Below are 24,991 nucleotides of genomic sequence, written 5' to 3'. Positions count from 1 at the left end.
AGTTTTCAAAAACAACTAGTTTGGATAGGAAACTTGTGGTCAGATTTTGGAGGGTCTTAGGTGTCAACTTGATTTAATTCTTAAAGGATCTCATATTGATTTTTGAATGAAAGCTGTGCTGCTGTTTGTGAGCATTGTTGGGAGTGGGAGTGGGGGTTGGAGACTAGTAGAACAGGGAAGAACAAGATGGTTTAGACTGGTGGGAGACTGGGAGAAGGATGATCATCTTTAGATTGTGATTTTAGAGTGTGATTTTATTACTCCAGACAAGTGATAACTTTAAATTGAGAGGTGCTGTTTAAAGATGTGTCAATGATAACTAGAAAAATACTAAATATTTGAATTAATGGGATTCAAAGAAGGTTTTAGATTTGGAGCTTTTGGGCTCAGAGAAATGAGGAGCCTGGGATGTTAGAAATGGAAAAAAAATAATGATTTTTTTTAACTTATCAATTTTACTGTTGTTAAAATTGAAACCCAAAGAAATGAAATAGAATACCCAATTTACCCTGATGTGATTATTATGCATTGTATACCTGAATCAAAATATTTCATGTACTCTATAAATATATATACCTACTATATACACGTTAAAATTAAAAAATATAAAAACAAATTATTTGTTCAACATTCTACAAAAATGTGGGCCTGATAACCAGGTCATATGATTCTTCTTGCTGTGTTCATTCTACCACTCCAGGCTAATGGGGGATACTGGTTTGGGGGTTGAAGATCAAGAGCATCAACTCACTTTAGGATGACACCATATGTCATGTTAAAGAGAGACTTCCTAACAGGATACAGAGGGCTAAGAGGAGTCAGGGTAGAAAAGAATAAGGAATGATCGTGACAGGTTCTATTTGACCTAACTGTTTTCATTATGCTGTGTATAAGATTCTGCTACAGTGGAGATGTTTGCCCTGTTGCTGCTAAATAGATTCCCACACTGTAAAGTTCTCTTCTTGTAAGCTAAAGTCATGTGTTGCTTGGATGTTTGAAAGTCTGATCTAATTTCTATTTATTTTTTTATTTTTATTTTTTGCTTAAAATGAAAGTCTCAGATCTTGCAAGGCCTTTCTCCTAAAGATGAATTTCCTTGTGATTCCTGCATTCCTACAGGTTGCCATTATCACAGACATCAATCTTGTCCTGGGAGAAGCATACACAGTGGAGTGGGACATAAAAATAAGGGACGAAGAAAAAATAGACTGTTACCCTGATGAGAATGGTGCTTCTGCAGAAAACTGTGCTGCCCGTGGCTGCATCTGGGAGGTAACTTTGCTGATGGGGTTCATGCACATGAAAATCTCCACACCTAATCTGTAGTTTCATAAGCATAGCACTGTTATTTACATAATTACTTAAAATGCATACAAAGAAAGGACTTCCAAAGGGATCTGTTCTGAATGTGACAAGTAGGTGGAGACGTGTGTAAGACTTTAAAAAATAGATATTTTGCTTGGAAACCAGGAATTTAAATTTATGCTATTGCCAAATTATAAGTGATAGGGTGGCTTTATCGCCCTATAAAATGACTTTTGTAACGCTGTTTAGATAGAGAACTTTCAGACCACATGCTGTGCTGATCTATGACTTTGGCCTCACTTTTCAGGCATCCAATTCTTCTGGAGTCCCGTTTTGCTATTTTGTCAACGATCTATACACTGTCAGTGATGTTCAATATAATTCACATGGGGCCACGGCTGACATCTCCTTAAAGTCTTCTGTTTATGCCACTGCCTTCCCTTCCACACCTGTGAACCCCCTTCGCCTGGATGTAACTTACCATAAGAATGACATGCTGCAGTTCAAGGTAAACACAGTACATGAATCAGGGACTGATTAGACCCTTTTCAGTTCCATTACCATTTGCTGGCCAAGGTCACAGAACCCCAAAATAAATGAATCATGCTGCACTACACTAGACAATTATCCAAAAAGCATTGAGAAATCATTGAGGGAACAATGAGACCTGCCCTGATTTCTGTTTGGAAAAGATTACTGTGGCTACTGTTAGGAAAATGGCTGGGAGAGCCAGAGTGCATATGGAGAGACAAGTTGGGAGGCTACCAGTTGAGTAGGTCAGATAAGGGATTGGTTTTGGACTAGACACTGAAACGAAGGTGGAGAACAGTGGACCTGTGTGAGGTTGAGAAGGTTGGATTACAGGATCTGGTGCTTGACTGCAAACAGGTGACAAGGGAGAGCAAAGCATCAAGATTGATGACTGTGTTGTAGCTTGCATCTTAATATGGATGGGGCTGACATCAACCAGAATGGGAAGACTGAAAAGGGTTGTGCTTGATCAATGTAAGATGATGTGTTCAGTTCGGGATACTGAATTTGAGATATCTGTAAAGTAGCAACAATGTGCAGGAATTTAATTCCTTTCCAGGATTTAGTTATATTTAAGGACTAGATATGGACTAGCTGTTATGTCTATTTCTCTATTAAACTAAGCTTCTCAAGGACAGTAATATGCCCTTTCCTCTTTGTGCTTCTGTAGTGTGAGACAGAGCCTGGCAGACAGCACTGTAATGTTATTGGCAGAGTCAGTGAAAGTGATCAGGACATTGTCGCATGGCCTGAAAGGTTCTTTACGATCTGACATCAGCTCGAAATCTGAGTTCTTGTACATCCTCTAATGCAGGGATGACGCTATTGTATATTTATATCCTCATCATGGCACTAGTATGTTGTAGGCACCTAATGGGTTTGAAGTGAATGAATTTCCTTGGGGTTCTCACCTTAACCATTGCCTACTCTACCTCTTGAGCACAGAGTAGCTCTTCCCAAAGCATTTGCCTCTTTCTGGCCCACTTCAACACTCTCTGTGTTTGTGGTTGTTATTCTTCACCAGAATGACTTGATCTCCTTTCTTTGTTTGGTTCATGACTGCCAAACAAAGGTTCTAAGACTCAGCCTGTATTTCTCCCATGACACCATCTCTGTCTCCCAGAGACAATGTTAGGCATTTCCTTCCCTAGAATCTCATAGCACTTCTACATAGCCCTTCCTTAGCACACATCACCGAGGTGTTGTGCGCTGATCTCTTTCACTTCTCATTAGCATATGAATTTTGTAAAACCATAATATTGCAGTATTCACCTCATATCCCTGTTGTCTAGTAGTGTCAGGCAGAGATGTAGCAGGTACTCATGAATCAGTTTAGATACCACTTTCAGCAAGAACATTATGATTACTTTAATCAAATAGATTTCATTTTGGGGAGACAGGTCTTTTTTTCAATTCAGAAAAGTTTTCAGGTATTTATATATACTTATATACACACACAGAGTAACAAGTAACATATTCTTAAATACCACACTGATTCCAGAATGATTTTCCAAGTTAGGACCAGTGTTCCATTGAGTACATTATGGAATTAGAGGCCTTACTAATGAGATATGAAAGACTCAGAAAAATGTTAAGTCTGAAATTGTTATCTGACATATTAATTACATCTCAGGTATCATGAGCTTAAAGAAGACAGAAACATAGCATCTGAACTTTTTGTCCAAAAATAAAAAATATCCTGCAAAGGGTATAGGTTTCAAGAGTACTATATTTGCCTAACATCTATCTCATCTGGCCCAGATTTATGATCCCAACAACAATCGGTATGAAGTCCCAGTCCCTCTGAACACACCCAGGGTTCCAGCCAGCAGCCCTGAGGGTCAAGTCTATGATGTCCTCATTAAGAAGAATCCATTTGGAATTGAAATTCGCCGGAAGAGTACGGGCACTATAATGTGAGTGGCTTCTAGTGTGACTCAGAGTTGATGGCTACCTGTACATTCACTGCCAGGTCCATTGTCTTTGAAGGTGTCCTGTTTCAAATCATCACATTGTCCACTTCCAGATCCATGAATGAGTTGTTTCCTTGAGACCTGTTCTTATGCGAAATCTTTAGCATTCTGGATGTAATTACTGAGGCAGTCGAGTGTGTCTGAGGATTCATCCAACAAATGTTTATGGGGTTCCTTCTTTAGGTTAGGGGCTGCTTCTTATAGACAGCTGAGGTTTCTTTTATCATGACAAAAACATAAGAAGTAAATAACAAAGATAATTTAAGTTACAGTGTAGAAAGCAGGTTGGGAGAATGAAAACTGCTGTGTAGGCAAAAGAGCAGGGTAATTGAGAGTTATGATGTGGTTGCTGCTTCTGATATTGTAATCAGAGTAGGTCTTGCTGAGAGGGTGACATTGTAATAGGACCTGGATGAGAAGGAGCCACACATATAAGACAGGGAGAAGGGAAAGAGCACCTTTAGACAGAGGGACTAGGAAGTGGATAGGCCATGAGATGAGCATGCTGGCATGCCAAGGAATAGAAAAAGTCTTGTGTGGATGGAGCAGTGGACAAGTAAGCAGGTGAGTGCTGGGAGATGAAGCTGTGATGCAAGGTTGTTTTCAGATCAGGGGCAGCATGGAAGACTTCATGTTTTCATGTGAAAACATAGAAGTGCAAACAGGGGAGTACCTGAGGTGAGATCCTCGTAGGAATATCACTTTGAGTGCTATGAACAAAATGCAGTGAGGGGTGCAAGAGTGGAAGACGGTGTTGGTGTGGAGTGGTCGCAGCTGAGATTGTGGAGTGCCTGGATTTGTATCATGGAGAACCACTGAAAGGAGGCAGTGATAGAGGGAAACAGAAGAATGAAGAATAACTTCTGGGCTTTTAGTGAGGATATCTCTGATATTTGAATCAAATTGAGTTCATATTTTGTTTTGGAGATGAATGGGTTCTGGGTAGTAATCAAGCATTCTGCTGTCCTTGAAAAGTCAGCTGCTGCAAGCAGAGAGAAAAGCCCATTTTCTTTTTCAAATCTGCCTTTTTGTGTTGCAGTTGGGACTCTCAGCTCCTTGGTTTCACCTTCAATGACATGTTTATCCGCATCTCCACCCGCCTTCCCTCCAAGTACCTCTATGGCTTTGGGGAAACTGAGCACAGGTCCTACAGGAGAGACTTGAATTGGCACACATGGGGGATGTTCTCCCGAGACCAGCCTCCAGGGGTAAGGACAGAGCGTTTGGGATCTGTGTCTCTGCTTCTCTCCACCTCCACTGCGCATGCTTTGGGGTTCATCTTCCCAAACTCCACTTGGTCGTCGCATTACGCTTTTAGATGAGTGGGCCAATTCCCAGGCTCCTTTGGTTCCCGTGTGTATTTCCTGGAGAAAACTAGACCCATCTTAACAGGCACAGTTTTGTTGAGTTTCTTTCTCAGGCATAATGTCTTTTAAACTCCTACTGCTTCTCCCCATGACTCCCCAGTACAAGAAGAATTCCTATGGTGTCCACCCCTACTACATGGGGCTGGAGGAGGACGGCAGTGCCCATGGAGTGCTCCTGCTGAACAGCAATGCCATGGGTAAGGCCATCTAGCGCTTTTCTTATTTTGGGGGGTAAAAGTCATTCTTGAGTCAAATTAGAATGTGTTTGGCCTAACAGATTTTTGAAGTGAAAATTTTCATTTTACGGGGATTGTTTTTTATTTTTTGTGTGTTTAACCTTTCTGGTTATTCAGTCTAATGTCATGCAAACATTACATAAGAAGGCATAGATAGTAACACCAAGTGGGTCCCAAATATCTTGGAGGTGGGAGCCAGTTACATAATTTGAAAGATGGTACAGCTGTGGGTCAGAGAAGTTTGTCTAGGAGTATAAGAGTGTATGGTTTGTTGAAAATTACCTATCAGATTCTATGCTCACTATCTGGGTAATGGGATCCCTACCCCAAACTTTAGCACCGTACAATATTCCCATGTAACAAACCTGCACGTATATCTCCTTATCTAAAATAAAAGTTGAAATGCTAGAATAATAAATTTAGAAGTAGAAAGACAAATATAAAATATGCCAAAGGGAAACAAACCCAGAAATGAGACCTATAGACTTCTAGTTAACTTCTTCAGTTCTGTGTGCATATGATGAAAAATGCCCACCCTTACTACTCTATGATAGGGAGGGTGCAGGAAAACGGAGAAGGTGTAGCTTTCAGGTATAATTCCTAACCTGGAAGGTTTCCAGCTGTGTTAGCATTTTTCTTCATTTTCAGATGTGACGTTCCAGCCCCTGCCTGCCTTGACATATCGTACCACGGGGGGAGTTCTGGACTTTTATGTGTTCTTGGGGCCCACTCCAGAGCTTGTCACCCAGCAGTACACTGAGGTAGGAGGAAATCCAATTGTTTATCAAGTATGTATACAGCACAGTCTGTGTACCAGAACCCACATTCATTCGTATAACTCTCAGATGATAACTGGAATTATTGGTCTTTCTTGGAGAGAGATTATAGAATAAGGAGAAATAGATACATTCTAATGACCATTCAATTGATAGCCTCTGTAAGCATTGCAGAATAGCAGAAGTAATAGTGGTGATGTAGCCACAGTAGTGTGGCGGTAGTAATTGCGGTGATGGTGGTGGTGATGGTGATGCTGGCAGTAGGGGTGACGGTGGTGATAGTGATATGAGAATGGTGATAGTGATGGTGGTAGTAGTGGTAGTGATGGTGATGGTGAGTATATTGGGGGGTGGTTATGGTGGTGGTGGTTGTGGTGGTAGTCGAGGTGATGGGTGTGTTGTGATGGTGATGATGGTGGGAGTGGTGATGGTTCGTGTTAGTGGTAGTGGTGGTGATGGTGGTAGTGGTTAAGGTGGTGGTAGTGTTGGTGACTGGGTTGGTATGGGGGTGTCGTGTTGGTAGTGTTTGTGCTGATAGTGGTGATGGTTGGGGTGGTGATGGTTGGTGTTTGTGGTAGTGAAGGTGATGATAGTGGTAGTGGTTAGGGTGGTGGTAGTTACTGTGAGGAGTGTGGTGACTATGGGTTACTGTGAGGAGTGTGGTGTTGGTTGGAGTATTTGTGATGATAGTGCTGATGGTGGGGATGCTGGTGGGGTGGTAGTGGGGTGGTGGTGATGATAGTGAAGAGTAATGATAATGGTAAAGATGGCGGGGATGTATGATGGTGGTACTGATGGTGATGGTGAAAATCGTGATGATGATGGTGGTGACTGAGGTGGTGGTAGCAGCAGCAGCAAATGCTATGTACTGCCTACTGTACATCACTGATTGATTACTTGCTGCATGTTAGAACAGTACACCCGTAATAGCTCATTCAGTCCTCAGAAAAGCACTATGAGGCAGATACTGTTATTTTCCCTTATTTACAGATGAAGAAACTGAAGCACTAAAATGTTACTGAACCTTTGCCTAAGGTCACACAACTAGCAGGACTGGAGCCTATATGCTAAGCCAGGCATTTTACCTCAGATTTTGAGCTTCTTAACCAGTTACCTACAGTGACTTTAGGAATGGAGTAAAATCAGCTTTTCCAGAATTTTAAAGAAGGAGCTCCAGTCTAGCAGAAAGCTTTCTTCAAGAATCCCAGTGGCCCCGTATCCTGTCAGATTTGGTCTGGATTTAAATTTGTTAGTTGTCTAGCTGGGGCATGGAAAAATATTCTTATTACTTCATGAAAAACTTCAATCTGGTGTCTCTGTTCTGAGGACTGATGTTTCCTGTCTATTTTCTAGTTGATTGGCCGGCCTGTGATGGTTCCTTACTGGTCTTTGGGCTTCCAGCTGTGTCGCTATGGATACCAGAACGACTCTGAGATTGCCAGCTTGTATGATGAGATGGTGGCCGCCCAGATCCCTTATGTACGTTCTCAGTCACGGCTCTGGAGTTTGAAAACTAACCCAGTGCCTCTGTGTCTGGGTTCATTTGTCTAGTGTTTGTGGGATTCTATAAAGACATAACATTCTTTTTCAGACAATATCACATTTAGCCTCACCTCAGCATGGTAATACAGGTAAGGGCCCTTGTTTCCATCTTCTAGAGATGGTAGCTCAAGACTCACTGTGGTTTGTCAAAGGAAGGGGACATAGGCTGGCCCCAGGCTCTTTCTGTCACCTCATTCTTCCTTCCATTTCTTTCCTATGACTTCCAAACATTTAGTCAAAACGTAAAGGAAATGAACCTTCTCCTTCACTGGAAGACGGGAGGGGACCCAGTCATCAAAGAATTGGTCCCATGAACCATCTCATATCTAATTGTATTCTACTTTTCTATTGTTTACAGTAGTTCTATTAGAGGTACATAGTGTCTCCATTAGTGGATAGTGAAATGCAATATTTCATTCTCCAGAATAACAGTTGTGTCTGATTACCCTCAGGATCCAGTATTCCAAAGCTACTATACACTGTTGCTTTGTTTTGTTTGCAGTAGATTTACCATCCACGTTGTATTAGCCCTGGGTGGTTAACAGAATTTTTTCTAAACATGAACCACTGATATCAGGGGCAGCATTTTGAAGGAGGTCATCACAATCACGCCTGATAGTGGCAGTTTACAAAGCACTTTCCAATCCTTGTTATTTTATTTATCCTCAGACTAGCCATGCTAGAGAGGCATTCTCATCCTATTTGGTGCAGATTTAGATTTTTTTCCATTTTATCACTGAATATTTAAAAAATAAGTGAATTTCCCAGCAGCTATACCTAACCCATGGCAGAGCTGGGATTTGAAAACATCAACAAGAAGCTGTCTGAAATTCCACCACGGGCAGTGGAGGGTTGTTGCTCTATAAAGCTTGGGTTTGTACAACAGCAGCCACTCAGCTTCCCGTGTCCTCCTGCAGGACGTGCAGTACTCAGACATCGACTACATGGAGCGGCAGCTGGACTTCACCCTCAGCCCCAAGTTTGCTGGGTTTCCAGCTCTGATCAATCGCATGAAGGCTGATGGGATGCGGGTCATCCTCATTCTGGTTAGTCCTGATGTGAACGTGTGCAGTCTGTTTGGGAGCAGGTATGGGCTTTGGTGGAGAAAGCTTTATTTCCATGTTGCAAGTAGATGAATTGAAGAATGTGTATTTCCCAGAACTCACAGAAACTCTACAGTCCAGGTAGAAGCTAGGAGTTCCCTGGAGGAGTTCTCCTTTATTCTGTTTCTCCTCATTCTCTGGCTTTGGTTTTCCCAACTGACTTATGCTTTGGTTTCAGGATCCAGCCATTTCTGGCAATGAGACACAGCCCTATCCTGCCTTCACTCGGGGCATGGAGGATGACGTCTTCATCAAATACCCAAATGATGGAGACATTGTCTGGGGAAAGGTATCATCTGAGTGATAATCCATTGATCCCTAGCCTGAGGGTGGGTCACTGTTAGTGGGTCACAGGCCTGTGTATGTCATTTTTGGCTTTTTCTCTTTGGGCACTGAGGTCAGAAGCTCTCATGTTCTCAATCAACATTTGTTGATACAGGTAATGACTTTTAAAGTCATGTGATGCATTATGGCATTCACTTTTCTTTTATGTCAATCTTACATGATGAGCAAAGTATTATTTTTGCTAGGAACATGGTTTATGTAACAATTTTTTAGGAAATACTCTGTAAGGGAACTGTCTAGCGCATTGCTGCTGAACGTGTTTCTCTCCACAGGTCTGGCCTGATTTTCCTGATGTTGTTGTGAATGGGTCTCTAGACTGGGACAGTCAAGTGGAGGTAAAAGGGTCTTTGCAGATTTGGGTGGAGTCTGGGTTTCTAGGAAGGGGCAGCCGTACCTGCGTTTCTAGACATTCCTGTACCATGGACATGAGCTAGGCAAGGGGGAAACACTTAGGGGATGTGATTAGATCTCAGTCTGTGTGCCCATTACTTTATATGTAGTAATATTTTACTACCCACTGGGATGTAGATATGTAGATATGTATTATTATCCTTGGGATTCTAGATCAGAGAGCTCAAATTACTTGTCCATGGTTTTAGGTGACAGAGTGGTGATTTCAGTTCCAAGGCCGTCAGATTCCAGAGGTGCAAGAAATTTCCACTGGGCAATGCCACTGAGAAGTGCCATCTTTTCGCTGAACTAGTATACTTATCATTGCTGCTTGGGGATCCCTTCTAAACAGTCTTCAGACCTCGAAGACTGATGAGGTCTTTTCTTTTGTACATCTTTTTTACCCCCATGAACAGGTTTCTCTATCCTCACACTTACAAGTCCTCCCCTGAGCCCAATCCTTCCTTGGGTTTCTCAACTTTGCTTTCACCTCACAGTTTCCAGCCTCATTGTAAAACTTGCTCTTTCCTGGGAACAGTTTTTTTGCTTGCAAAGGCTCCAGGAAGCCCATGCTTCTGGACCTGAATTATTTTCCCGATTCATTAAGCATTTCTTGCCTGAAAGAATACATGGCTCCTTACTGGTCTAGGAAGCCTACAGCCCTATCCTCTGGCCAAGATGTGTGTCTCCTGAACTGATGCAGGCTGTGCAGCCTGTGTGTTCTACTCTCAATTGTTGTGACAGTACCCACAGGCAGGGTTCTCAGGGTGGGGTGGAGGAGCTCCTGGAGACCAAGTATCTGCCTGACCTCTCGAGCTGTTCTTCAATAATGGTTATTCTTTCTGGGTGGGAATTATAGCAGGGCATGTGTAGCCTATGTGACCTCCACAGGAGAGCTGTGGAGACAAGGAAAAGGCCTATTTCCTAGGACATCTGCCAGGAATTGAAGGGACAAATAAGCTTTCCTGTGCAGTCAGCAATGTGGTATATGTTGTAGTGTCTAGATACTCTGTCAAGATCACGTATTGATCAGACAAATATCCATATTGTGGAAACAGATCCCAGCAGTTGTCAATTCGGGTAGCAGCCACTCAGAAGCCCAGGGTGAAGACCTCTTTTGGGAGTTCTTGCTATGTAATGTAAGATCGTAGTCCATGGACAGAGGTGCAGGAGAAACATTCCAGTCACCAGGAATGTGACTGGCAGGAGTCAGGCCAAATATTCATGCCTTATCCAGACAAGTTGGTTTTCAGGTCAAGTGGTGAGTCCTAAAGGGAACGGCTGATATTAGATAGGACCTCACAATCTGGAGTCTGAGGCTGAGGCCTGGGACAGCTCCAGTGGGGTAGTGAGAACAGATGGCACTGCAAGCTAGTGATGCGTAGTTCTCTGATGTCAGTGTCTGACCTCCTGGATCCCAGAGTGAGTTGGCAGCAGTAGCATTCTTGATTTAAAGTGCGACACACTTGGAAGCAGTCTGCTTCGCTATTGGACTGTATGCCTTTATTTACTGTCAGTAGATTCAGTAAAACAAAACAAATAAAACAGAATCTGGGGCAGGTTTTGAAGACTTGCAAGAATGAGTCAAACTCAGTTCAAGGCTGTTTTCCATTTGTCTATTATGGAACAAGTATCTATCCCCTCTATCTGTCTATCTCTCTCTCGGTATCCATCTCTCAATGTATCTATCCTCTGTCTACCTATTATCTATCTGTATCTATCATCTCTCTCTCTCTCTCTCTCTCTCTCTCTCTCTCTCTCTCTCTCTGTCTGTCTGTCTGGTTAAGTAGCTAGTTAATCTTACCATCTATCTACATTTGTATCTCTCTGTCTGTCTGTCTGTCTACCTTCCTACCTACCTACCTACCTACCTACCTACCTGTCCATCTGTCTGTCTGTGTCTGTCTATCTGTCTACCTACCTACCTATCTAATTTATATTCATCTTCCCACCCTATCTATCTAATCCATTCTATCTATCTGGCTAGCTAGATTAGCTAGCTAGCAAATATTACCATCTATCTACATTTCTCTCTACTCCCCCACTCATCTATCCATCTACCTGTCCATCCATCCATCCGATCATCCATCCACTCTATCTATTTATCTATCTGTCTATCTCCATCCATCCATCCATCCATCCATCCATCCATCCATCCATCCATCCATCCATGTATCTATGTATCATCTACCTATCTACCCACCCACCCTACCTATCTACCCACCCACCCTACTATCTATCCACCCTATCTTTTTATCTACCGACCCACTCTACACTCTAACACTCTATCTACCTACCTACCTACCTATCTATCTATATTATTTATATTCATCTACCCACCCTATCTATCCAATTCATCCTATCTATCATTTATCCATCCAGCCACCCTGTATCTATCTATCTATCTATCTATCTATCTATCTATCTATCTATCTATCTATCTATCATATCATCTGTATCTATCTCTATCTATGCATTCTGTTTATCTATCTGTCCATCCATCCATCCATCCAGACGCTGTGTATATTTGTCTCTTTATCTATTCTGATACCCTATATCTATCTATCTATCTATCTATCTATCTATCTATCTATCTATCTATCTATCTATCTATCTATTAAGCCACCTATTGTATCTGTCATTTATCCATCCACTCTATTTGTCTGTCTGTCTGTCTATCCATCCATCCTGTCCATTCATCTTTCTGTCTCTCTCTCTCTCTCTAACATACACATATATGTGTGTGTGTGTGTGTGTGTGTGTGTACATATATGTATGTGTGTGTGTATATATATGTGTGTGTGTATATATATATATATTCATCCACTCACCCTGTCAATCCAAATCCATCCTCCATCTCTCTGTCTCTGTCTATCTACATCCATCCTATCTGTCTATCTATCTATCTATCATCTATCTCTAATCTAAATCTATCTAAATCTAAATCCATCTACCCAAAATCTGTCTCTATCATCTATCCACCCACCCTATCTATCTAGCTATCCACTCTGTATCTATCTTTTATCTATCTACTCACTCTATTTGTCTTCTATCTATCCATTCACCCATCCATTCACTCTACGCTCTAACACTATCCATCCATCCATCCATCCCTCCTATCCATCCACCCCATCTAACTACCCTATCTATCTCTCTACCCACCCACTCTACACTCTAACACTTATCTATCTTATTTATGTTCATCTACCCACCATATCAATCCAATCCATCCAATCCATTCTATCTATCTATCTATCTATCTATCTATCTATCTATCTATCTATCTATCGTGTTCAAGGGAGAAGACCTAGCTTCATGTCCTCTAGTCATTTCTAACAGAAAATCACTTGAAGCTTAGTGGCCAAGCAGCCCACATGGACACAGGAACCTGCCCAGCCAGAGAAGTTCAGGGTCATGGGCTTCCTTACTTTTAGCAAGCCCACAGTTCATCAGCCAGTAGGGGCAATACTGCCATCCTGAGGCCATTTGGAAATCTGAGGGCAGTGTTGTTTATCACAGTGATACCAAATGGCATTCAGTGGGCAATGGGGAGGGATGTCCATAACTCTGACTGCAGGGAATTCTCCACAAAACATCTCACATCAAATGCCAGTTGTACTCCTAATGAGAAACACTTCATTGGGGGTCACAGAATCTGTGAGTTAGCTCATAAGAGATTCTTGGTAGATACAAAAGTTATAAGTTTTATGTTGGTGCAAAGGCAATTGCGGTGTTTGCCATTTAAAGTTATTAAAAGTGATGACAAAAACTGCAATTACCTTTGCACCAACCTAATATTTATATAATTAATAGTGAGACCTACACGATGAAGCTGGTGAGGATGAAACAACTCATGTCCAGGTCTGCTTCACTGAATATAAAACAAACAGCCAAGAAGCCTGTGAAAAGCAGATTTCTGAGTCCAAAGCTCCAGCGATTTGATTCAATAAGACTGTGGAGGGATCTAGGAATTGCATTTTGTAGCATGCAATGTGCTACAGAAAGAGTGCTAAGTGGTCCTGAGGCCAGTGTGTGGGTGGGTACATCACTGTGTGAAGACTGGAGAAAGTGAAGGCAGAAGCCACAAAGGCAAGACTTGAATATGGACAGGTGTAAGGCAGAGCCCGCACCTTGGAGAATGGCAGAACATTTTTATTGATTGGTAGGGGTCATCTGAGCAGTACTTAGGGAAGTTCATACATCACTGCTGGCCAGGTTCCCCATGTGTATCTTATATGGGATACAATTCTGACTCAGAGATGCTGGTACTCTAACTCTTTATCCCCCACCCATCCCATTGTTTCTAACCCTGCATGATCTGGAGCTCTCTGTTTCTGGTGATAGGCTCTCTTTGTCGGGTTTCATGGTTTCTACCTCCATTTCCTAACAAACGGCACCCTTGGCATGGCCTCTTAAGATTCTCCATGATGTAACCCACTATCTTTTCACATCCCTGACAGTCAGACCCATGTAGGCTAATCTGTTTCTGTTTTCTTATGTTCCCTTTTTGCCCTTATCTAGACATATGGATTCCTAGTTGCCTTTTGTCTGTTGTGTATAAGAACTGAAGTTCCCCTCGACCTCCCCCCACCCTTCTCAACAGATACTTAGCTCTTTAACTCTTACAGTGTCATGGTTAGCATAGAGGAGGCTATTTACTGAGACATACAGAGGACTGTAATGTTCCATAACAAGCAACATGAATATATAAAAATGTATGGATATTTATTTACTGCTTCTAAGTCGTGTGAACCCACTGTTAAACACTGGTTATATATTTTGTGTCAGGTTCTAAGCTAAATATAAATATCACTCAGAAGAATATCAAACTAACTTCTTGCTCTCAAAAATCTACAGTATAGTTAAGAAATTGTATCTTGAATCCGACTTTCATGTTAAAATGAAAACACTGCTTTTTTTATCTGAGGGAAGATGAAAATGAGAGGAAGTCGAAAGCCTTCTTTAAGTCTTCTCAATTTATGTTACACACAGCTGTAGTTTTCACGTGACTCTGAAATTGTAGAGAACACAGATGCATACTGGGTAGTCTAATATCCTGAAATGTAATCTTATGCCTTCCTCCCCTCTCTCAGTGGGAATGACATAGGAGGGACTTCCTGAGTGTTTCTTCCCAGCCTATTACCATGCATCTGATGTCTGCAGTCTCTCCCTGGCTTTGTTTCTTTGAGGTGTGCTTAGGAAATGGCAGGACTGACATTGAGGGTTGGCATCTAATGCATGAGGTCGTGAGTTCTGGGCATTGATTGTTACCATCTAGGTCAATATGAAGAGAAGAGTTTTTGGATGTCTTCCAAATGCTGGGAAGGTGTGCAAATAGCACTAATTTCTCTTTTCATTCTACATTTCTCTAATAAGCCAATAACATTATAGGCCCTGTTCAGGTGACATCGGTCACCATGTAGTCCAAGTCTTTGTGTGAGTTGCATTCTCAGTAAGTGCCTGTTTGCTGTCCAATATATTTGTGTGGGACAAACTAATTATATTTACTTTTTATAGCTATATCGAGCTTATGTGGCTTTCCCAGACTTTTTCCGTAATTCAACTGCCAAGTGGTGGAAGAGGGAAATAGAAGAACTATACAACAATCCACAGAATCCAGAGAGGAGCTTGAAATTTGATGGCATGTGGATTGTAAGTGTGTGTGTATATGTCTGTGTACCTGTGGCACTTGTGTATCTTTGTGTGCCTAAGTGTATGTACCACTGACCTTCAGTCAAGAGGATAATCACTGTCCAAGGAAGACTTTGGACATGTCAGACACGTCCTCCTCTCAGAGTGGAACAGCCCTGAAAGCCTACACACCTTCTACCGGACCTGAGGTTCCTATAAAACCTCTGAGACAATTTACTAGGAATTTCTTGGAACTTTGATTGCCTCACACCCACCCTGAGAGAGGTTTTTGTTGTTGTTGTTGTTTTCAGATGGAGTCTTGTTCTGTCACCCAGGCTAGAGTGTGGTGACAGGATCTTGGCTCACTGCAACCTCTGACTCCTGGGTTAGAGCAATTCTCCTGCCTTGGCCACCTGAGTAGCTGGGATTACAGGGACCCACCACTGTGCCCAGCTAATTTTTGTATTTTTAATAGAGACATGGTTTCACCATCTTAGCCAGGTTGCTCTCAAACTCTTGAACTTGTGATCTACCCACCTTGGCCTCCTAAAGTGCTGGGATTACTGGCATGAGCCACTGCACCTGGCAGAGAGATTTTTTTTTTAATCCTCTAGCCAGTTGTTCTGTAGGCATGAATTAATCTCTCTAGCCAGTTCTTACCGGGATTTGATGAACATCCCAGGGCTGGCATCTATAGCGATTACTGGATGTTGAACAATTAATTCATTGCTTCCTTGTCTCAGAATTGGCAGGATGTAATTTTCTTAAAAAGTGAGGTATATCTGTGTTTGGCATTTCTAGGATATGAATGAACCATCGAGCTTCGTGAATGGGGCAGTTCCTTCAGGCTGCAGGGATGCCTCTCTGAACCACCCTCCCTACATGCCGTGTAAGAACCCTTGGCCTACTTGATTGGCAGAGCCATGACTGAAAGGATGACCCCTGCAGGAGCCTAGAGGCCATGGGTATGCCCTGACAGCTCATGGCACATCCTCATGGCTGCTGTGGTTTACCGGGAACCATAGACAAAAGCTCTGCACGTGCTTTACCCAGCTGGGCATGTGCAAGTGACTAGACTCTTTGAGCAAATTTCTTGAATCTGTCCAGAAAGCACTAACCAGTGCTCATGCCACCAGAGGGTTCTCACAGCTGGGTGTCTTAGTATTTTAGGCTTATGTGAATCCATCACAGGAATTTCTTGTGTCATCAATAGGTGAAAATTATTGGCTTGGCCTTATGGTGGAGCTGCTGGACTTTGAAATTATGCTTGAGTTCATATCTTGGCTCCAGAAATTTTTTTTTTTCAGTGAATTGTGTGACTGTTCACAGATTATGTGATATTTCCAGATCTCAGTTTGATAAACTGTAAATGACAGATATCATAGAATTATGATAAGAATTACATGAAATAGTTGATACATCAAAACCCTAAATCAGAGCCTGTTATGTGGTGTTTGACCACTGTATGCTCTTTCTGACACCTCTGCTTTCTTCAGTGAAACCGATGTTGAAAAGACTGTAGGTGCCATTGTGACTCAGAGCTGGGGTCACTGTGCTGGTGTCTCTGGGAAGATGGAGAACGACAGATGCAGGGCTCAAGTTAGTCTTAAGATCCAGGGCCCAATCCCTTGAAGAGAGGCCAGGGATACACAGAATCAGGGCTGATTTCACCTCACCAGATCTTCCTCCTCAGATTTGGAGTCCAGGGACAGGGGCCTGAGCAGCAAGAGCCTGTGCATGGAGAGTCAGCAGATCCTCCCAGACGGCTCCCCCGTGCAGCACTACAATGTGCACAGCCTGTACGGGTGGTCCCAGACCAGACCCACATATGAGTGAGTGTCTGTCTTTCTTCTCCAGCTGTCACCACCTGTAGGCATTGCCGGGACTGACGTAGCTACCCTACTTTTCCTTTCCTTCCCACTCTAGGGTTAAGAAGATTCTCATGACAACTGTGTCATCATTCTTATTGATTAAACAAATGCTCATTGACACAGAGCCAGGCCTTGTGATTAAAAGTAATAGGGCAGGTTTAAATAAAGTGTGGTCCCACCAGTGAGAAATGAATGATCCTAGTGGGAAAGACACATGGAAACACCGTAGTGATCACACAGGGCAGCCGGTGCTGAAATACCTTTAGTTACAGGAGATAAAGGGAACACGGAGGACTGGGCATCTCTCCCCTTTATTTCAAACATAAATCATCTTTTGAGATATTTGTTTTTTGGCCATTGTTGGTGGAGGGTAACTGGTATTGTACTGAATTAGCACAGTCCTGCTTTGCAAGCTCAGTGAATATTATGAATTTTTCTAAGAACAATCTTATAATCTTCACCGTGTTCCTCCTCAAATATAGAAAACTAAGTACTGAGCAAACCAACAGCAAGATTTAGTAATTGCGTACTATTTTTGGGAATGCCAGTGAGTACGCTACAGTGACGTTCTTTGGAAAGCACTGTGAGAACACATAAATCGTTATCTCCACCATTTGGGATCAGTGGAGCCCCATTACAGCTCAGATTCCCATGTTCCCTACAAACACTCACTAGGCTCAAGGGCTCTGGGAGAAGCTCTATGGCCTGTGCTCCCTGGCCATACTCTTAATTTGTCTCCTGTTCCCCTCCAACCAGAGCCGTGCAGGAGGTGACTGGACAGCGAGGGGTTGTCATCACCCGCTCCACATTTCCCTCTTCTGGCCGCTGGGCAGGACATTGGCTGGGAGACAACACGGCCGCGTGGGATCAGCTGAAGAAATCTATCATTGGTGCGTGGGTTCCTACCCAGGGCCTGTGCTGGCAGGTCAGGAAATTGGGATCCTTGTCAAAAAGCGAGGAGGCAGGTGGTGAGGGCCTGGTATGACACAGCTGTGGTTCTCATTGCAGGCATGATGGAGTTCAGCCTCTTTGGCATATCCTACGTGAGTGTCCTTGGGATCCTCCTAAGCACCAAGAAGATGGGGACATCCTTCAGAAATCATCAGCAGGCTCATTTTATTTCCTCTTGTTACAGACAGGAGCAGATATCTGTGGTTTCTTTCAAGACGCCGAATATGAGATGTGTGTTCGCTGGATGCAGCTGGGGGCCTTTTACCCCTTCTCAAGAAACCACAACACCATTGGGACTAGGGTAGGACAGTGGCTCCTAGCTCCAGTGTTTCTGTTGAAACACAATCTCCTTTTCTCGGTTAAATTCAATGTAGACTGTATTTACAGGGTATCTTTGAAAACTTTTTTCTTTTGGGACAGGGACTCACTCTGTGTGCCTGGCCGGAGTACAGTGGCACAATTATGGCTCACTGCAGCTTTGCCTCCAGGATCGAGCAATTCTCCCACATCAGGCACCCAAATAGCTGGGGCTACAGGCACATACCAACGTGCCCAGCTCATTTTTGGACTTTTTGTAAACACAGGGTCTTGGCATGTTGCCCCAGTTGGTCTCGAAGTCCTGGACTCAAGTGATCTACTCATCTCAGCCTCCCAAAGTGCTGAGATTACAGTCATGAGCCACTGCACCTGACCCTTTAAAAATTGTTAAGCCTACTGTCTCAATGAAACATATTTCTCAGTGCTCTTTAGATGATGATTATTATATTTCTTTGTTTAGGCAGAATTGTACCAAATGTACCAAAAAGAATGTCTTACAGTGACATTATATCAGCTGTTCTAGGAGAGCGACAATGTTCATTTCTAGTCTCTTCAGAATATTCTCTGGGCCTCATCTATGGTTATCTTTTGTTTAGCTGTGAGTGATCTTGATTTGGAATATGCTTTCAGTGATCTTCTTAAGTTCTCTAGGTCTTTCTTGGTGAGCTCCAAACACGTTCTTTTTCTCCTTTAGAGACAAGACCCTGTATCCTGGGATGCTGCTTTTGTGAATATTTCCAGAAATGTCCTGCAGACCAGATACACCCTGTTGCCGTATCTCTATACCTTGATGCATAAGGCCCACACGGAGGGTGTCACTGTTGTTCGGCCTCTGCTCCATGAGTGAGTGTCTAGCAGGGATCCCGATGACAAATGGATGACTTACTGTATTCCATATGGCAGCAGTTGATAGACACAATTCTTCCAAATTAAAGACATGATTGCCTTTGACATGAGCCCATCAGGCACAGACCATACTTTGTGACTCTTTAGCACAGTGTGATACATGCCTAGGTCATTAATAAAAGGCTATTTACTGAATGAAGAAATTGAAATGATGCAGTACAGCATAGAATGATCTCTGTCTAATTTGGCCGTGCTAAAGCCTATCTATGTTTTGTAGCAGTTTGGTTATATGGACCTGGGTCACAAAAGTATGATTTCAGGAAGAGATTTGAGGGACAAGGACCATTCTTACATTTAAAATGTCCCATGGTTCAGAAATGTGGTAAGTACTTGACAGAACAGAATACACCTATATCCGAGCATTTCATAAGTTTGAGGCACCTCACATGGGGAAAGCAGAGGCTGGATGCTCCTGATCAACCGAGGCTTAGGAAAAGGCAAGGATGGCTCAGGGGCAGCTGGATTTCCACTGTGGATCTGAAGTTGAGGAGCCTCTTCAGGGTCTTGGGCTGGGTCTCTGTTGAGCTCTGATTGTGGCACCTTCATTTCCCTTTCCAGGTTTGTGTCAGACCAGGTAACATGGGACATAGACAGTCAGTTCCTTCTGGGCCCAGCCTTCCTGGTCAGCCCTGTCCTGGAGCTTGTGAGTATGGAGGCCTCAGATCGGGGGAGGATCCCAGCTGTGAGGCTCGGGGAGAAGAATGAGGAGAAGAGGACTGAGCTGTGGGGTCCTACACATGGTTTCTAATTCTACCTCTGTCTCTTCCTCTCTTTCTGAGCCAAAGTCCATCACTTAGGTGTTCTGGGGCTCAGCTCCTTCATCTTTAAAATTGGCCTAACAGTTCTGGTTCATAGGATGATGAGGAAGAAAACACCTCATGGTATATTCAATGATATAGTAGTTTCTTTGTTAACTAAGGAATAGAAGGTCAGATGGGGGCAGTAGTGTAAAGAATGATAACAATCCTCTGACACAATTAAAACTTCTCAGAAGGATTACTTGGCAATGTGTGTACTCATATTGCTGCTGGCTAACCCTTCCCGTCCTCCGGCAGGAGCTCCCCCCAGGAGTAAAAGCCATTTCTTTACTTCTGTTGTTGATTAGGCTTCTGAATATGAGTGGATTAGTCTTAAAATATCAGTTAATTGCATGTTCCTTAAATCTTATTGTACCCACAAATTTTTTTTTCTGCTCGAGACACAACCTCAGTTGTTTGTCTCTTTAAGGGTATATTGGGTAAGTTAATGTCTATAAGTAAACAGTAATTATTTTTCCCAAAGTCCTGGATACCAAAGTGCTTTATGGTAGTTTTGGGTAGACAATATCCCCTGTTTGAGAAACAAAAAGGGAAGGAAGGTTTCCCCAACATTGTTAGCCTCCCGAGAGATGGGGCCAGAGAGCCCAAGGCCATCACTATGACTTTAACCTCTTTCCTAAGCCGTTTGGTTACTCTGTCCCGATAATGGTGCCCACTGCCACTCTTTGTTTGTATTTAATTTTAGAATGCCAGAAATGTCACTGCATATTTCCCTAGAGCCCGCTGGTACGATTACTACACGGTAAGTTTTTCTGAATGTCTGTACAGCCTGGGAAAATGATAGAGAGTCCAAAGGCTTTAGATATGATAGACCTTAGGTCCAATGCTGGCTCTGTAACCACCTGCTGTGTGGTCTTAGAGATGTCACTTTAACTCTTGTAACGTGAGTTTTCCCACCTCCAAGTGGGGTAAGACCACTTCCCTCATAGAACAGTTGTGAAATAACACACAAAACATATCACTCAGGATCTGGTTTTTGTGGGTGTTCTCTTTATGTTAGATTTTAATATTTCCTTATATCACTGCTATTTACAATGTCCCGTAAAGGCAGATGCTAACGAACATTTGAGATTTTGTTGCAAACTATAGTTTTTGTTTTTATTGTTTCTATCTTTGCCTGCTGTAAGTTTGTAAGCATAGAGGCCTTTTTGTCTCTGCCTTTTATTAACTATCTCCCTCCATAGCATAGATGCTCAAAGAAGGGTACTGCACATAGTTCCCTAAGGGAAGCCGGTGATCAGGCAGTGTGCAAAACACACACAGAGGTATGGGGCCCAAGCCTTGTGCGTCTAAGCAGTGCAAGTGCATTTAGAAATGAGAAAGCAAGGAAGAGCTCCTTGCTGCATGATTTCTGTGCTCTTATGATCCCCAAAGATTTAGCCAGGGTCTTCAGGGCAGCTCTGGGATAGTGGGGACCCTGATAATGTAAACCCTGATTCTTGGGGAAGAATCAAAGGAGGTATTTCCTTGGTCTCTAACTGGGCCTCTTTTTTTGACTTTCTGAGAGGAACAAAGTTGAGGGCTGGAAATACAGCAAAGGGGTATAAGCAGGGAAACAAGACGCAGAGCATGTGCTGGCCCTTTTCATCCCTGGAGTTTGCAGTGCGATTAGGTGAAAACTGGAGAAGGATGTGCAATTTTGTTCCTTCTCTTCTCAGTCAATGGAGACCAAGTTCCCCGCCGTGGCCCCAGCCTCCCCTTCTTGCTCCTAGTCGGGATCTGCCCTTCGGGTGGTAACATGTTCAGGCTCTGCTGTGTGCTTCCCAGCCAGGCCTTTCCTAGGAATGGGTGGCCAGCTCTCTTTCAGTGAGACTGGCCTTTGGCCTGAGGGTACATGTTGACTCTCCCATTCACAGACAGAAGATATCTTTGATTGAAGAGGGAAAGACAGAATAAATTATGCAGCAAGCTATTTAGAAAAAGATGAAATTTTGATGTTGAATTAAAATGATGATGAATTTTATAGTTAGGATTAATGAAGAAATGTCACCTTAATTAACCTTCCCAAATTTGGGTACGTATTACTCACTCTAGAATACAGACTGGCAAACTATGGCCCACAGCCAAATCTGGATGTTGCCTGATTTGCAAATAAAGTTTTATTGGAACATAGCCATGCCTATTTGCTTGTTGTCAACAATAACTACTTCTTACCTCTAAAGTAGCAGCCCTCAAATGAGAAGTTTTTGCCTCCCAGGGGACACTTGGCAATGCCTGGAGACATTTTGGGTTGTCACATGAGGGCAGGGGTGAGGAGGAGATGCTGCTGACATCTGAAGATTCTGCTAAGTATCAAAAGGCACAGGATAGCCCCACAACCAAAGAATTGTCTGGACCAAAATGTCAATGGTGCTGAGACTGAAAAGCCCTGCTCTAGAGAACGTGTAGGCTGGAAGGATGGTTTCTTACATTAGATTTCTGAATCAGGTGAGAGTAGCACCTCTTCCTGTCACACACCAGGCAAATGTGGTTTGTACTGTGGAAGCAAAAGCAAGAGACCCTAACAAGATATTATAGCAGCTGTGTGAGATTTCATGTAGCACTGTGTGAATGCAGAATGTGTAGTAGCAGGTATGTGGTGAGGGTAATGAACAGGCATCATTTCAGAGGGTAGGATGAGATGTCTGGCAGAATGCATCATTCAGGAAGTGGCATGTCTTCTCCTTCATCATCTCTAACCTTCTTCTGGCCCACAGGGTGTGGATATTAATGCAAGAGGCAAGTGGAAGACCTTGCCCGCCCCTCTTGACCACATTAATCTTCATGTCCGTGGGGGCTACATCCTGCCCTGGCAAGAGCCTGCACTGAACACCCACTTAAGGTAAATGATGGAACTGAGGTTTTCCTTTACATGCTAGTTATCTCACTAATTTGTAGTGAAGTCCACCAAAATGTAAGCATCACTCTCAAGTTACATTTTGATATTTAATTAAAATAAAGATGAATTTTATAGTTAGCATTAATGAAGAAGCATCACCTTAATAAATCTTCCCTAGCCCTAACCCTAACCCCAACCCCTAACCCTTAACCCCTAACCCTTAACCCTTAACCCTAACCTCTAACCCCTAACTTTACTAAACACTTGTGTTTTCTTTGCTTGTTTGTATTTTAACCTTTTTCAAACTCTATACTTACTGTAGAATTATTAACAACTCTTAACTCTAAGGGAGTGAGATGATAGGTCTAAGAATTTCGCTTTTTTTTTTTTTTTTTGAGATGGAGTTTCGCTCTTGTTACCCAGGCTGGAGTACAATGGCGCGATCTCAGCTCACCGCAACCTCCGCCTCCTGGGTTCAGGCAATTCTCCTGCCTCAGCCTTCCGAGTAGCTGGGATTACAGGCATGCGCCACCATGCCCAGCTAATTTTTTGTATTTTGAGTAGAGACGGGGTTTCACCATGTTGACCAGGATGGTCTCAATCTCTTGACCTCGTGATCCATCTGCCTCAGCCTCCCAAAGTGCTGGGATTACAGGCTTGAGAGAATTTCACTTTTTAATCTCACACTGAGATGAAGTCAAAACAGGAGAAACCATAGGCACAACAGCTTTTAGAAGCTGTTGTTATAGAACTATATCCAGGTGAATTTTGAAAGACCATCATTCATTTACTTCCTTAAACCCTTTGAATTTCTTTTCAAAACATGCTAACATGTCAGGTGGTCAAACTTCCTGGTTTGCCCAGGAGTGTTGCAGTTTTAGCACCAAATGTATCCCCTCTTGGGATGCTTCTTAATTCTGGGCAAACCAGGTCAGTAGATCCTTCTGTCTGCCATGGTCACTCTGTCCCTTCATGTTTCTTTGCTCTTGACTCATTCATTCTCATTTCTGAAGAGTCAGGATCCACTTTCCACCCTCCTAGAATCTCAAGTTCCTATTTCTTTTCTCCTGCTAAAAGATTTTTTTCTTTTCTATTCTTTTTCTTTTCCTTCTTTCTCCTTCCTTCCTTCCTTCCTTCCTTTCTTCCTTTCTTCCTTTTTTTTTTTTTTTTGAGATGGAGTCTTGCTCTATTGCCCAGGCTAGAGTATTAGCACGATATTGGCTCACTGCCTCCTGAGTCATTTTTTCTATTTTTAGTAGAGATGGGGTTTCATCATCTTGGCCAGGCTGGTCTCGAACTCCTGACCTTGTGATCCACCCACCTCGGCCTCCCAAAGTGTTGATATTGTAGCTGTTAGCCACCATGCCCAGCCACTTTTTACTTGTGATTCAAAATTCGATTGAAAAAGTACCTCCTGCAAACCTCAAAATTTACTGAGTTTTCCTTTATGCTTAATTGATTCCAAAATTCTAGATTGCATCTGTACTAAACAGGTGCACCTTTATGTGTTTGAAAGTATTAGCTTATTTGTCCTTAACAGACTAGAAGTTCTTCGAAAGCCAGACAACTTTCCTTTCTTTAGAACCTCTCTTACTGCTTTAATTTTCGAAATTGCAGACTTCTTATGATACTAATGGAAAATACTCCTAAATCCAATACTAATTGGCTTCTTTTTTTCTAATTGTCCACCTTCAAGCAGTTCTGCACACTGATACCAAATTTATTTTTCCAAAATGAAAATCTCAACTGGTTGCTCCTAGACTTGAAGTTCAAACTCTTTCGTTAATGTGATGTGCAAAACCAGTCACAACCTGGTTCCACGTTACCTTAACAGGTCTATCTCCTGCCACACCTTCATGTATGTACAGACTAGCCATAGCAAAAAACTTGCTATTTCCCAAACATGCCTACGTATTTTACTGCCTTTAGGCAGTAAAGAGGTTGGAATTTATCATTTCCAACATCTTTGCCTGGTGTATTCTTTTTTTTGGTTTGTTTGTTTTGAGACGGAGTTTCGCTCTTGTTACCCAGACTGGAGTGCAATGGCGCGATCTTGGCTCACTGCAACCTCCGCCTCCTGGGTTCAAGCAATTCTCCTGCCTCAGCCTCC

At 42.7% G+C, this 24,991-nt stretch overlaps 1 protein-coding gene across 3 annotated transcripts in view; it reads left to right on the top strand.

Annotated features, from left to right (window-relative positions):
* MGAM (maltase-glucoamylase) overlaps positions 1-24,991 on the top strand; it is a 118,808-nt gene that overhangs the window by 54,516 nt on the left and 39,301 nt on the right. For all 3 annotated transcript variants that reach the window (XM_035254556.3, XM_035254555.3, XM_035254557.3), the window contains 20 exons: positions 1,120-1,272; positions 1,613-1,813; positions 3,598-3,752; positions 4,849-5,017; positions 5,277-5,373; positions 6,061-6,173; positions 7,542-7,667; positions 8,648-8,776; positions 9,012-9,122; positions 9,451-9,513; positions 15,086-15,220; positions 16,001-16,088; positions 16,893-17,031; positions 17,827-17,960; positions 18,079-18,113; positions 18,206-18,322; positions 19,034-19,182; positions 19,804-19,888; positions 20,749-20,805; positions 22,760-22,884. In XM_035254556.3, coding sequence (XP_035110447.3) covers positions 1,120-1,272; positions 1,613-1,813; positions 3,598-3,752; positions 4,849-5,017; positions 5,277-5,373; positions 6,061-6,173; positions 7,542-7,667; positions 8,648-8,776; positions 9,012-9,122; positions 9,451-9,513; positions 15,086-15,220; positions 16,001-16,088; positions 16,893-17,031; positions 17,827-17,960; positions 18,079-18,113; positions 18,206-18,322; positions 19,034-19,182; positions 19,804-19,888; positions 20,749-20,805; positions 22,760-22,884 — 2,381 coding nt within the window. The remainder of the gene's footprint in view (positions 1-1,119; positions 1,273-1,612; positions 1,814-3,597; positions 3,753-4,848; positions 5,018-5,276; positions 5,374-6,060; positions 6,174-7,541; positions 7,668-8,647; positions 8,777-9,011; positions 9,123-9,450; positions 9,514-15,085; positions 15,221-16,000; positions 16,089-16,892; positions 17,032-17,826; positions 17,961-18,078; positions 18,114-18,205; positions 18,323-19,033; positions 19,183-19,803; positions 19,889-20,748; positions 20,806-22,759; positions 22,885-24,991) is intronic.

This window comes from Callithrix jacchus, chromosome 11 (assembly GCF_049354715.1).
Source record: "Callithrix jacchus isolate 240 chromosome 11, calJac240_pri, whole genome shotgun sequence".
In the NCBI taxonomy this organism is placed as follows: domain Eukaryota; kingdom Metazoa; phylum Chordata; class Mammalia; order Primates; family Cebidae; genus Callithrix; species Callithrix jacchus.
Note: the sequence above shows the minus strand (reverse complement) of the source record. Positions and strands in the feature narration are given on the sequence as shown.